We start from the raw sequence: 13,765 nt of genomic DNA on the forward strand, positions 1-13,765 counted from the left end.
ATGTACAAGGAAGCTAAAAATAAACTGCTCTTTCAGGTTTTTGGAATCAACCAGAGGAAACATGAAAATAAATAAGTAATTATAGGTCCATATTATCTGTAAAATAAAAATATACATTACATTTGCCTAAGGTGTTTTTTTTTAAACCGGAAAACGCAGTTTATTTTGAGCCACATACACACTTTATTTTGTATTATGCTAATTTTTAGCCTTTTAAGTTTTATCTATATATTGTAAAAATTCAAGATATATGTATTTTATGGACAAATAAACAAATAATTTTTATTTTGGGCCTTATTTAAACATTAATTTTTTCAGAGCATAAGTAAATTTATCAATAAATGTTTTAGGTGGTTTTTGAGCTTAAAAAGAAAGAAATAGAAGAGGCTAAGAATGGAATGGAAAGTGCGGTAGGGATTTCATATATTTTAAAATTTGAGACAGTAATCTATTAATAAGACTAATAAGGCCATGTTATTATTATGTTCTTAATCTTTTTTTGCAACTGAATATGGGTTTATCTTTATGTTTTTTTATGATATTTTAGTTTATTGAAAAGTAATTTGAATTTAAATGTTTAGGAAAACCAGATTACTAGTGCAGCTTCTTTTCCATCCCCATCTCCAGTTCCTGGCACCAGCACCCAGGTAAACAGTAACCTAGAATTCATTAACAAAAATCTTGTCAAATAATTGTACAATTTGACATTTCAAACTAGATTTCTGGTAAACTCTGTTTGTCATCAGTTTAAGTCGCCTGTTTATTTGTTAATTAATAATTTCTCCTAAAAATTTTTTTAACATACCTACCTACAAAATACAGATTTTTGTTAGAATTATGTTATGGTGTTATTTACTATTTGAGAGGTTACGCGGCATGCGCGCATCAATGAAAGTTAATCTTATTAGGTTAGTTGAACCTAATCTAACCTAACCTAACCTAAAATAACCTATTATAACCTAATAAAGATAAGTTTTAAATTTTTCATTGATGCGCGCATGCCGCGTATCCTCTCAAATAGTAAATAACACCATAACATAATTATAACAGAACAACTTGTTGTAAATTTATCTTGCATTCAATTTTCCATTTATTTTCTTTTATTAGATAAAAGAAGATAAAAAAACTGTTCATTACCCTTTTAGAAAATTATAACTAAACAAAATAATTCAGCTTGAAGTATTTTCCCAAATAAGCATTGGCAGAAAACTGATCCAAACTTGTTTTAAGTTTGCTTTTTTCTGTTTAGAGTTGTGTTGATGATTTACTTGGGCTCGAAAGTCAAATATCTGCTATCCAGGTAAACAAGAAACTAACCAGAATATTTTGTAATATGCGTGAAGTTGGATCACTTATTATAAGAGTTATAAATAAAGACATCATGGGATATCCATGGGATTAAGTTAGAAGGATTAATTTTTGAAGTAACAAAAACTATTCAATTTAAAAAAAAAACTTTGATTATTTTAATTGTTTCAGGCTGGAATCCAGCAGATAGACAAGATAACCCCAACCCCTCCTCTGTCTTTCCAAACGGACAGCATGATCCCCTTCTCCCTGAGCACTAGTGTTGGTCTGGCTCACCACCAGCCACCGGTCACCCTGGAGACACCAATGGTGGGCACTCTGGGCCGGTCTGGCGGTGCGCAGGCGCTTAACAATCAGCAGGGTAAACCTGTCCAGCAGAAGAAACCTGTGGCTGTTATGAATACTAATCCACCCAAAGTAAATTTCTATTGAAATTTATTTATAATTATTACTTTTATATTTAATTTCATAACAAATCTTGCCGTCTCACCTGCAAAACCTATTTATACTTATGTACCTTCACATAAACAAATTAAAATAAGTCAATGTAGATTTTAATAAAGTAGACAATAATTGTTTAGGTTTAATAGTAACCATAGTACTACATCCAATTTATTGGCTTTTAAAAAATATATTAAGAATGTAAAACTGGATTTTAACCACACAAAAATAGCAACAGTAAGAAAAAAGCCAGCAAATACAGTATTAAAATAGTTATGTTTCACCAATAATTAAAAAAATTCCATTTTTATAAAATATACTCTTCTTTACTTCACTAATATGAGTATAATAAGCTTGGAAAAACAATAGCTTTATATATAAAATTTTTTTTATATTAATTTTAGACGAATGGATTTGACACAGCTCCCTTCCTGCCACCTCCACCTGGGAAGCCAGGTAGAAGAACAGCCGAGGATAAATATGCTGCACTGGAAACTATACAACAACAACAACAACAGCAGCAAGCCAGCCAACAAAATATGGCAAATATTAGTAAGTTACTACTAAATTTCATTTTTGTTTATCAGAAAGGGAGAAGGCAGTCATGAATCCAAAGGGATAAAACAGTGGTCGATAAATTGATGTGCATTCCCAAAAATTTTTGTAGATTATAATAAGTAGTTGAAACGTTTGGAAACTCAACTTAATGAACCAACCGATCGAAATTTAATAGTCCTCAAAGTTTTTAAGCTAACGAATAAGAAAATGTTATCTTACAACCTTGTGGAGTAGTGTAAAAAAACCAAAATCCCCTACCTTCCTGATAGGCAGTAGCTCTCAAGTTAATCTTAACCCATATCTATCCATATCTTGGGACTGCCAATAAAATCTACAATACTATCTATTTGTTTACTAGACGTATGATGACATACACACACAACCTACAACTTTAAAATAGTCTCTCTTGTTTAAATCATTAGTTTTAACAATAAATATTTTTTCAAAAAGGAATTACTATGAAGTCAATAAATGATTATTTAAATTCTGTTGTTGAACATAAACCTGAAAATCATTTCTACCATGGAAAAAGTTTATTCTCTAAATGAATAGATTTTACACAAAGTTTGACTAATTAATTTTAATTAGATATTATATGACAGGGGAGGGATACAGAGAAAGAGATAGTTCAATAGATGATAAAATTTTTTTCTCCCTATAATGCCAGAACAATGATTATTTATGAGATTTTTAAACAATGAGACTATTTTTGTTATAATTCATCTTCAGGACAGTACAACTAAATTTATTTACAAATTCAATTAAACCCTACAAACAACTAAGTAAATTATAAGCATTACCTGTAATTTAATAAATGTTTATTTAAATTTTTAATTTAATTTACAATTTAGGTACTGGCCATCAACTGCAAGGACTGTTCAACACTTCAAACGATGCACAACTTAACCAGAGCATGGGCTTCAACGGCTCATTTGGATTCACTCAGCAGCCGCCGAGCAGCCAAATAAGCCAGGTTGATGGAAATATTTTTGGCAGCAGCAGTGCATTTGGTGCTAGTTCTCAGCAGCAGAATAATATCAATCATTCTGCAGCTTTCGGAGGAGCTTTTTCGCAACTTGGAAGCTTTGCTGCAACAACAGATCAGAGCAGTTTTGGACAGCAGCCGACGGCAGCTGCTAACAGCTTTCCTCAAAGGCCTCTAGGCGGTGCTAGCAGCTCTGAACTATTAGGATCCCTGCAGCCTGTGGTTGCCCAACCACCAGCTTTCCCTGATCCTGCACCAGCGGCATTTCCTCCTGCAGGTGGCACTGGTGCCGTGTCTGGCTTTCCAGGTGCAGCCGGCCAGATGGCAGGATATCCGGCTAGCAGTGCAGGTTCATTGCCTGGATATGGCCAGGCAGTCTCACAGGCTGGACAGCAACAAACAAAGGCATTTAGCTTTGCTAATACTACAGCTTCTAATACAAAGGTAATGTAAATGTGTTAAAAAAGACAAGCACTATTTTTTATATAAATTCAATTCATGTGATGTTGTGGTAAACCACAATTATGAATATTTTAAGTAATTCGATCAACAACAAGATAATTGAAAAGTTTTGATGCAAACATTAAAGGGCTTGCAGAAATATTTGTTTATCATATCATTAAAAGATTTATTGAAATCAACAAAATAATAGAGAAGTATAGGAATAAGAATTAAAAAAAAAGATAGAAAGAAAAAAATGCGCTCTTTTATTTTAATTTAACAAAGAAAATGCGAAATTTGTAATGGCAAGCAGTAAAGTTTTCTTCAGTTAAATACATATACGCTAGAAAGTTTAAATTCTTATGATCGCAGCTACTACATAACTTAGATAGCTCCTCCGGTTATAATAAATTACGTATATATGACTAACTTATATCAAGAGGAATTAACTATAGTCTTCTTTTTTCATCTTGCTGTGCAAGTAATGAGCATAATTTTCCTTGTGTTAAACTATTCTTTTTTTTTCAGACAACCGACGTGTTTGGAAACCTTGACTCCTTGTTCACGGACCTGGATCCCCTGGGCACAGGCAAATCCAAGCCATATGTGGATAAGAAGGATTTCTTTGTGACTAAACAATCCCCCATAGGATCTGGGATGGGATCCTCAAAGGACTCGCTATCTAATGTAGGTTTGGATGACTCTAGTTTGTGGGAGTCTGTGTGTCCCCCTGTCTCAACTAACTCAATATCTGACTGTGCTGTACTAACCAAAGCTCCAGCAACCTTGTCCTCGTCCTGTTCTATTCCTTGTCGCGGTACACAGCGTCAGCTGTCAGAAAATTCGTTGCGCGTAGCTCTTCCACCAGAAGACTCAAGGTTGTCCGTCTCACCGGGTGAACAATATTTAGGTGGTGGCATAAATGCTCATAGCTCATATGGATCTATCCTTGAGCTAGAAGCATCCCCCCGAAGGTATAGAAATAATGACATACCTGATGTATATTCCACCAGTCAGGATTCCCCCTCGTTTTCAAGCAGGTATGAAGAGCATAAAAATTCTAGTGTTGATTCTTCCATAAACATTCCTATGCCAGCAGAACCGCCACCTGCCCTGCCGGAACGTCCGCCTAAATCTATCTCACGCTCCCCTCCTCCTTTACCGCCTAAAAAGCAGGCTTATAATAATTTTATATCAAACCTTAACCGTGAAGGCTCGAGGCCTGGAAGTGCAACCAGAGATATACATGAATGTGCTCCCGTTTATGAATATTCCGACAACTTGACTGACCAACCTTACTCTGGCGCTGACTCAGGTATGGGTAGGTCCCAAGAACATCTTCTAATCACAGATCTAGTCAAAATGAGTGTTTTGGAGTTGAGTCAAAAATTGTCGGAGGGTAAGTTACCGCAGCATTTGACAGGAATGTCTCTAGTGGAACTGGTTGATTATCTGTCAAAGTATAACAAACAAGAACCTTTGTCGACAGGTTCTAGCAAGTCTCATGAATCATTATCACCACGACCAGCAAATGACAGCCTCTCGTCAATTAATGCTAGATCCATGATAGGGTCACAGCAGACCTATGACTACAAATCCAATCTATCTGAAGTATCTCTGTCAGAAAGTGTTGTATCAACCTCAAAGTCTATTGAGCCAGATTTGAATTTAAGATCTCATATTTCTGATTTATATCCTGCAGCCAGTCACAGCCATATTTTTGAGCCACAGCCTGTGTCACTCAGCCAAGCTCAAAGTCAGAAGAGTATCGGGTTTGACGATGATTTTTCCCAATTCAATCCAATTCCATCTGTATCAATATCAAGTGTAGATTCATCGCAACATCATCAACACCAACAGCCACAACTACCAGAACAGCCTAAAACAGATGTTTATGATAAATATGCTGTATTTAGAGAGCTTCAGATGGAAGAAGAACTGGTGAATGCCTGGAAAAGTCCAACTGAGGAAGAGACAAAACCTATTGAAGAAAATAATCAAGAAACAACTCCTAATGATAAACTTGATGTTGGTCAGAATGATGAAGGTATTGACGAAAATAACATTACTTCCAGTCAAGAATTCTTTGATGATAACATCACCAACACAGTTCAAGATACTCCTGAAATTCCAGCTCCAGAACCTGAATTTAATGACAACTTTTTGGATTTTAATCAGTCAATGGTTGAGCAGCAACAAGAAAGTATTACTGAAGAGACTGTGCCTGAAAATACTCAGTTAGAAACTAGTGAACACAAAAGTGTGAAGGAAGATGACTGCCAGGGCCAAGAAGACCCAGAAAAAGGAGAAGAAGAAACAGATCTGAATTCAAACAACAAGGATGATGGTAATCCAGAATGGGCCCAGTTTGATGACAATAATGGTCAGACTAGTTTTGAGTTCTCACAGTTTCTATCGAGTGATGAGCAGGCCAGAATGCTGGGGAAAAGATCGTCTTCTTTCTTCAATGCAGAGTTTATGCGCAGAGATTCTTATACTAAGTTAGCTGAACAAAAATCAGAAGAGAATGAAAACGGAGAAGAGGGTAAAAAGAAATTTTCTAGTCCAAAAGCATTAAAGGATTTATCAACGGCTCCTTCCAGTTTGCAAGCAAGGTACCAAAATTTTCAAAGATTTGACCAGAGCACACCTCAAAAATCTCCCAAATCTTCGTTTAAAAGTCAAAGGTTGTTTCCAGAGGATGACGGGGACCCGTTTGGAAGTTCTGATTGGGAACCGGCTTTCTACTCCCGAACCCCTGGTTTTGACACCCTCGGTTCTGGCAACGAGGAGCGGGCACAGTCACAGCAGGACACAGACGGCGGTGGCTGGGATCTGAGCTTCCAGGCTGATACCGATGACAGCATGTTTGAGGCACGAAAGCCAAGCTCAAGATCCTCGGGTATTCGAAGCAACCTGGAGGAAGCGTTTCCAACAGTCACAATGGAAAGGAATAAATCATCAGGACGGAGCAGTTCCAGAGCTAGTTCAGAGAACATGTTCAGTTCTCCATTCGGGGACAATTTTGTGCCAACTACTTTGCAGCACAATTCCAGTATTATGGGGGGCAGAACCGCCTCTGCCACGCCTCCTGTTTATGAGGGGGACAGAATAAGCAATGCTAGTGAGTTGTCCTGCCAGTCGGGGGATATGCTGCGCACAGAATCTGACATGTTTGCCAACGAGGCCGGCTTTGAGGAGTTTAAAATTGAGGCCAAAGTTAGCAAGTCTGACTCAGTGAATATATTCTCCGTGGCGGAGGACCCGTTTGATGATGACTTTTTTAAGATGACCTAACCAACCAGTTTTTAGTTGTTATATATAATTATTATTATTATTACTATGACAATGTGTAGGATTGGTGATTTTATATTGCCGTCAGTGTGATCTCATTCAAATAAATAAGTATTTGGTTTCTTGTCTTTGTTATTGTTATTGTCTTAAATTTATTTATTTGTATTTTTCTTAGGTTATGGTGTAATTTTTCAGTTTTGGAGCGAATCTATTCAATAAGTCTAGTTTGTTGGTTGATAGCATGAAAAAAAGAACAATATGCCATAAAAAGTTTTTTAAAAAGGAGAGGAATCGGGAAAGTTTACATACATATTGGCTAATGCTGCTTTGTTATTTTTAAGTAGTTAAACATAAGAAAGGGATCCAAAAGTGTGAGGCATTAGCTTTAAAAATAGCTCAAATATAAATTTTGGGAAACCATAGTAGCCTTTAAGGGATATTTTATTAAAGGGAGGGGGGGGGGACGTTTAAAACTCTATGAGAAATAGTTCAAACATATGAATGTAATTTTCTGCTTTAAATGTAGTTGTCCTTGTTATGAAACAAGACATGTACTATACTCTGTATTGTCAACTTTGTGATATAGGATCTAAAAATATTGTCTTGTCACTAAATATTTATAAATCCATTGTAATTTATTTATTTGACATTTACAATTTAGTTTTGGTATTTTTTTTCAAAACCAAACGTCATGATGTTAAAGAAAAAACCGGGATAATTATATCCACAGTTACCGAGATTTAATGGGTAAATTAAAGACTTTTAACTTTTATTAATTAGGTTATTACACAGTTTATTATCTGTTTTGAAGAATTACTACTTTTAACGAAAAAATTCAATCAAATCCAACATTGGCAATTTTATTTCAAGAGACTGTTAGTTTTGAAAGGCAGTTTATATTACGTACTTATTAAACATTAAACTATAAAAGTTAACATGAGTGAGAAAAAAAATTTAGCTTGTAGAGTATCTCTATACTTAAAACCAAAAACCCAGTAAAAAATAAGATAAAATAAGACAAAGGCTTTATAACTTCTAATATTTCTTCGAGCACAGAAATTGAAATAAGGGAAACAGGTAGTATTTTCTTGTATTTGTGTATTACTTTGAGCCAGGTAAGTTTGAGGTAGCCCTCCAAAATTACGGAACCCCGCAATGGTTAGGTATCAATGTTTTCTGTGCTCGCTAGAACACCGCATAAGCCAGGGCTCGGCAGCTGCGTGTGAGCCTCAGTAAATTTTTTTTCATTTGCCTAAAATTCAGTTGGATTTCTCTTTGGAATTTCTTTTTTTCCACACAAGCTGGTTTAAATTTGAGGCTTTATTATGGCTAAGGCGCGGCTGCCGAGCCCTGACATAAACTTTCATTTATTAGGGAAAGGTGTCTGAACTATAATAACTAGTGACCGTTTCCATGCAGTAATTTTTAAGTTTTTCCTTTGTAATCCAAACTCCTTTCCAATACTTTTAATGGCTTTACCCACCAGGTACTTTATCTTGCACTACATAAAAGTACGTGTTATCCATGAAAATACAATAAGCACAAGAATGGCAACATCCAAAGATCGAATGAATGAAATATACATATAGGCCTTGCCCTTTATAGTCAAATGATAAAATAATAAGTTCCTTAACTTGCAAATTTTAACAAACAACGATGAAAGAAGCAAAAAATGACAATGAGTTGAACATAAACAGTTTCAATTGCATAACTAATATCTTTACTAAAATTTTATGGTAAACAGGATCTTTCATTATGGTATTTATTTAATCATCAGTATAAAAAGTAATTTAAATACCTTTATGAACAGTTTATGAATACAAATTCTAGGAAAGAAGGGAGCATTGCTTTAAAAACTTTTTGAAAACATTTATCTGTGAGCTAGTAGCGGTGATATACATACAGACAACACAACCTATAGATGCGCCTCTCTATTGAAACATCGGGAAAGGCATGTAATCTTCCTTTATGTGCAATTACAAGCCACTGATGGCCAAAATAATGTTTCTATTCTAAAGCAATGAAATAAACCATTTTACATAATTTGCAGGTGCATAGTCGCTTTATAACTTTTTTTCTTAAATTTTCGTTCTGATTAGTTTTGAAATTTAATACAATTGTTTATTTTATTGATTTAATTCATGAAAATCTTTTTTTTTTCGCTTTTTTGATTCATTATATACTAGCTGCTTCGCCCCTAGCCTCTAGGGGCTTTTTATCCTTTAGCATCAAAGGGCTTTGATAGTTTAGTTTTTAACCGCTAGGTTTCTCTTTTTTATATATAGTTTAGTTTTTAACTGCGCTCTAGGTTGCGGTTTTTCAAAAAGTTTGGGGGGAAAGAAATTTTTATTTTTGGGGGTGTCCCCCCCCCCCCCAAGAAAATAGCCTAATTCCCTGAAGAGTAGAATCCTATCGGTTCAGTGGTTACCGAGATCTTAAGGGACAGACGGACGTACAAACATCGTTCTACTTTGTATTATCTATAATACAAAGTCTGTCTGTCTGTTTGTCTGTCTGTTTGTCTGTTTGTAGCGAAGGATCTCGATAACCGCTGAACCGATCGGGTTCTCTTTTACAGGGTAGCTTCTCATAAGTCCTGGGAAGGTTTATAACTATTTTCTTGGGGGGGTGGGACACCCCCAACCCCCCCAAAAATGAAAAATCCCCCCCCCCAAGAAATTTTTTAAAAATATATTTTCTTAAAACTAAAATTAAAATAGTGGGGTCGGCTTCCCCCCCCCCAAAAAAAAAATCCCCCCCCCCCAAGAAATTTTTTAAAAATTTTTCTTTTAAATCTAAAGTACGAAAATTGATTTGATCAAACCCCTTCTGGCAAAGCCCCTAGAGGCTAGGGGCGAAGCCGCTAGTAGATATATATAACAAAATATATCTATTAAGATTTTCATGCCCAGTAAATTATTTCTGAATGAAAATTGGTGCTATTATTTTATTTTTAGATTTTAGTCTTTATAAACTAATTTCATGTGTATTGTGTATGGGTGTTTATAATAATAGATTCTAAATTACGTAAAATCGCGAAACCTTTACCAGGATATTTTTTATTTGTAATGTACTATATTTATAATCATTTGAAAGGATAAAAATATGAGGGATAAAAGAGGGCATTAAAACTTAAAAGGTAAATGGATTATAATCAAATTAAAGAAATTACAATTTAATATAGTTTTTAATGAAAATTTAGTACGCTAAAAAATGAAAATTGTTGTTAAATCTTTTAATAAAGTCTGGATAAAAAGTGAGACTGGTATTTCATTAAAAAATCAAGATCTATAAATCGTTTTATTCTAATTCATATATTAAACAGTCGAAAACATACTTCTGTACAAATATATTTTTAAGCGCACGGGTGGGTCAGTCCAAGGCATCATTAAAAACTTACATTCATCCGAATAAAAAATGTCACCAATTTTAAAACTTGGATCAATTTAAGAATTGATAAAGAATATCCGTGGACACATTGTGACATGGGTAATATTGTCGTCAATCCGAAGCACATTTATAAGCATAAACATGCGTGGATATGATCATTAAGATATATAAGTTGGAAGGAATTTTAATGTTAGAGGGAGATTTGAAATCTGCATCAAATTTTAAGGATTTTTTTTATAAAATTCGTTTTTTGTATAATTCTTTATCTAAAAGCGGAAATACAATTTAAGTTAATTAATTTTGAGAACTGTGATTGGTGGATTAAAAACTATCTGCGCTCTGATTGGAGAAGCTTAAGTGTCGTACATCATTCAACCAATTAGAGAGCAGGAATTTTTCAATCCACCTAACCTATTGGTCAAAATTTATTAAATTCAATTGTATTTGCGCTTTTAGATAAAGAATTATACAAAAAACGAATTTTATAAACAATTCTTAAAATTTGATGCAGATTTCAAATCTCCCTCTAACATTAAAATTCCTTCCAACTTATATATCTTAATGATCATCCTTGTTTCATTTGTTTGTAAAAACTGACCACTAAACCTGAAGTAAAAAATTAATCTTCAATAGTATAAATATTGTGCCTTTTACTTTAATAAAACGAGTCCATAAATCTTTATTGACATTACCATTGACAAATGAATAATACACCAGGAATATAGGGACTGGTGAATTAAAGATAAATTAATCTCTCCCTCAAACCTAAAAAATACAATACACCTAAAGGCATATTTTAAAAAAAGAGATAGAAGGACAGAAGGAAATAGGAAGAGAAGTATAAAGCAAGCAAGAGTGAGAGATTGAGAGTGAGAAAATTAAAAATGCAAGAAAGAGAGAACTTAGTATTGTAAAATGAAAAAAAAACAATAATATATATATACACAGTAATTTGTAGAGTAGCTTTGCTACTAAAACAGTATTTGAGTGTAAATACATAAATAGTTCAGTATTATTTTGTCTTCCAAATGTCCTATCCTTGTATCCCAGGCAGGGGCGTCCAAGCTTTTTATTTTGGGGGGGGGTAAAAATTTTTAAGGGGGGGTAATTCGTTTTTGGGGGGGGTAAAATGGCGCGCGAAGCGCGCCGCAAATTTTTTTTACCCCCCCCCAAAATTTTTACCCCGGGGGTAAAATTTGCTTGGGGGGGTAATTACCCCCCCTGAAATCTGTTGGCAGGGGTAAATTTAGTTTACCCCCCCCAAAATTTACCCCCGGGGTAAAATTTTTGGGGGGGGTAATTTGAATTTTATTAAATATATAGTATTAAAAATGCGCGCGAAGCGCGCAAAAAGTTTTTTTATTAGAGATTTTTTATTTTGGGGGGGGTATTTACCCCCCCAAAATTGTTTGGGGGGGGTAAATACCCCCTCCTAAATGGTTAGGGGTGCCTACGGCACCCCCAGGGTAGGGGTAAATTTTAAATGGGGGGGGGGGGGGGGGTAAAATGAAAAAAATATCGTTTGGGAGGGGTAATCGCAAAGTTTGTTTGTAACTTCGGATGAAGATTATTATGTTAGAATGTCAGAATATTAGAAAGCAATAAAACCTAAATTTTAAAAATCTTGATCCATTCAACTTTTCCCCATATATTTAAATTAATTCATCATAATTTAGGAAAAAAATAATTTCTTGTCTATTGTTATCCTTGGTTCTCTGCTTTATGAAGAAACATATTATTGTTAAATTTATTTTGTGCTGTAACTATAGGGAAGTCGGTAAGAAAGGAGGGAGGAAAAGGAATTTGGTTGTAGGGAAATTTTAACTTAGAATTGTTTGTCAGAATCATGGTCCATTTTTTTCTAAATAAAGCGAATTTAAAATTCGATATTAATCAAAAAAAATATATTATTAGGAAGAAATATTCTTATTTTTTGATAAATATTTAGATGTCTGTTAGTCAGCAGCCAGGAGCAGCAGCTGTTATAATGACGTCAGCTGTAGCTAGCAGCCCTATGGTTTCAGCTGTAGCTAGCAGCCCTATGGTATCAGCCACTGAAAATAATAGTCTTGATCTACTTTAATTTTTATTAGGTATTTAACGATTCAATAATATTAGAAAAGATTTTATTTGATGTTGTTAGAAACTCAAATATGATATTGATCGTTTGTTAAATCTTAAATATAATAAAGAAAATTGAAGATTTTAATTTCAAACAATTATTATCTAATTAAAAAAAATTACATTAAATTTTCTTGTATTGATTTTGAAACATCAATTTTTGTACATTTTTGATTTGATAAATATTGCATTTTTTATATATAAATGAATTTATGAATAAATGGTATTTAATTTATTTCTTATCTTTAAGAAGTGAAGCAAATCTATGATTATAAATATTTGTCTGTCCATCTGCTACACAATAGGTGGAAAATGTACTTACTCGGCTGATATTAAAGATAAATGCACCAATGACTAACTTTAATCATATGATTTTCAAAAAACGCTGTAATATGTCTAAGAAGCATTTACTCTACAACTTTCCTGTTTTTTTTTATCATTTCTTAGGAAGCTTGAATGTTAAAATCCTTGTTTAGTATTTATATTTTCAAAAAAAAGAACCTTGTTATAATTTTTTTATTTTTAAGCATGAAAATATAAACTTATGCAACAATTATGATTTACTGAACAAAATTACATTTATCTGAAACATTGCTATGTAGCATATCCGTTATTTTCTTGAATTATCTGCAGCCTCATAAAAAGAAAATTATAATTTGGCTGGATGAGAACAATTTAACCACAGAGACGCGTAAATTTATGTCAGTTGGGATTAAGTTGCGTTAAAACTTTGCCTGCTGATTTTTTTATAGGTAAAAAAGCATCAAACAAGGAAAGATGACTATATTTTCCAAGGAATAGGTATAACCAACAAGCAAACTAAATATAAAATAATATTTGGGGGCAAATGGAGAGGTCGTCAATTTTACGATGTGTTGCCCCCCAACGACAGCTGAAAAACATGTATAGGTTTCGCGATTTTTACCCGAATTAATTTTGTTATTGGTAGAAGCTGATATTTTCCAAACACTAACAATATAATATTTTCAAAATTCGTCTTATTTGTTGAATCATTCTCCTTGCCTTTGAGTTATAGGAGCTAAAAGTAAGTAATTTCTTACTTGCTATTTCAAATTTAAAAAAAAAGTATTGTAATGTCTAAAACTGTATTTTACATATAACATATGAATGTTATAACTCAATATCTATATTGATGAATTATTATTTTAACATGATACAAACAAAATCTTTTTTGCTCATTTTTATCACCGAATGCGAGGTGTGAGT

The 13,765-nt window shown here is 33.8% G+C and overlaps 1 protein-coding gene across 1 annotated transcript in view; it reads left to right on the forward strand.

Annotated features, from left to right (window-relative positions):
- Dab (DAB adaptor protein) overlaps positions 1-12,773 on the forward strand; it is a 37,279-nt gene extending 24,506 nt beyond the window's left edge. The window contains exons 13-20 of the mRNA XM_080170986.1: positions 351-410; positions 582-647; positions 1,250-1,300; positions 1,480-1,725; positions 2,154-2,301; positions 3,159-3,736; positions 4,262-4,420; positions 12,366-12,773. Of these exons, the coding sequence (XP_080027112.1) occupies positions 351-410; positions 582-647; positions 1,250-1,300; positions 1,480-1,725; positions 2,154-2,301; positions 3,159-3,736; positions 4,262-4,420; positions 12,366-12,500 (1,443 nt within the window). The 3' untranslated portion in view covers positions 12,501-12,773. The remainder of the gene's footprint in view (positions 1-350; positions 411-581; positions 648-1,249; positions 1,301-1,479; positions 1,726-2,153; positions 2,302-3,158; positions 3,737-4,261; positions 4,421-12,365) is intronic.
- Positions 12,774-13,765: the final 992 nt, after the last annotated feature.

This window comes from Acartia tonsa, chromosome 1 (assembly GCF_053477335.1).
Source record: "Acartia tonsa isolate MP-2025a chromosome 1, ASM5347733v1, whole genome shotgun sequence".
Lineage (NCBI taxonomy): Eukaryota > Metazoa > Arthropoda > Copepoda > Calanoida > Acartiidae > Acartia > Acartia tonsa.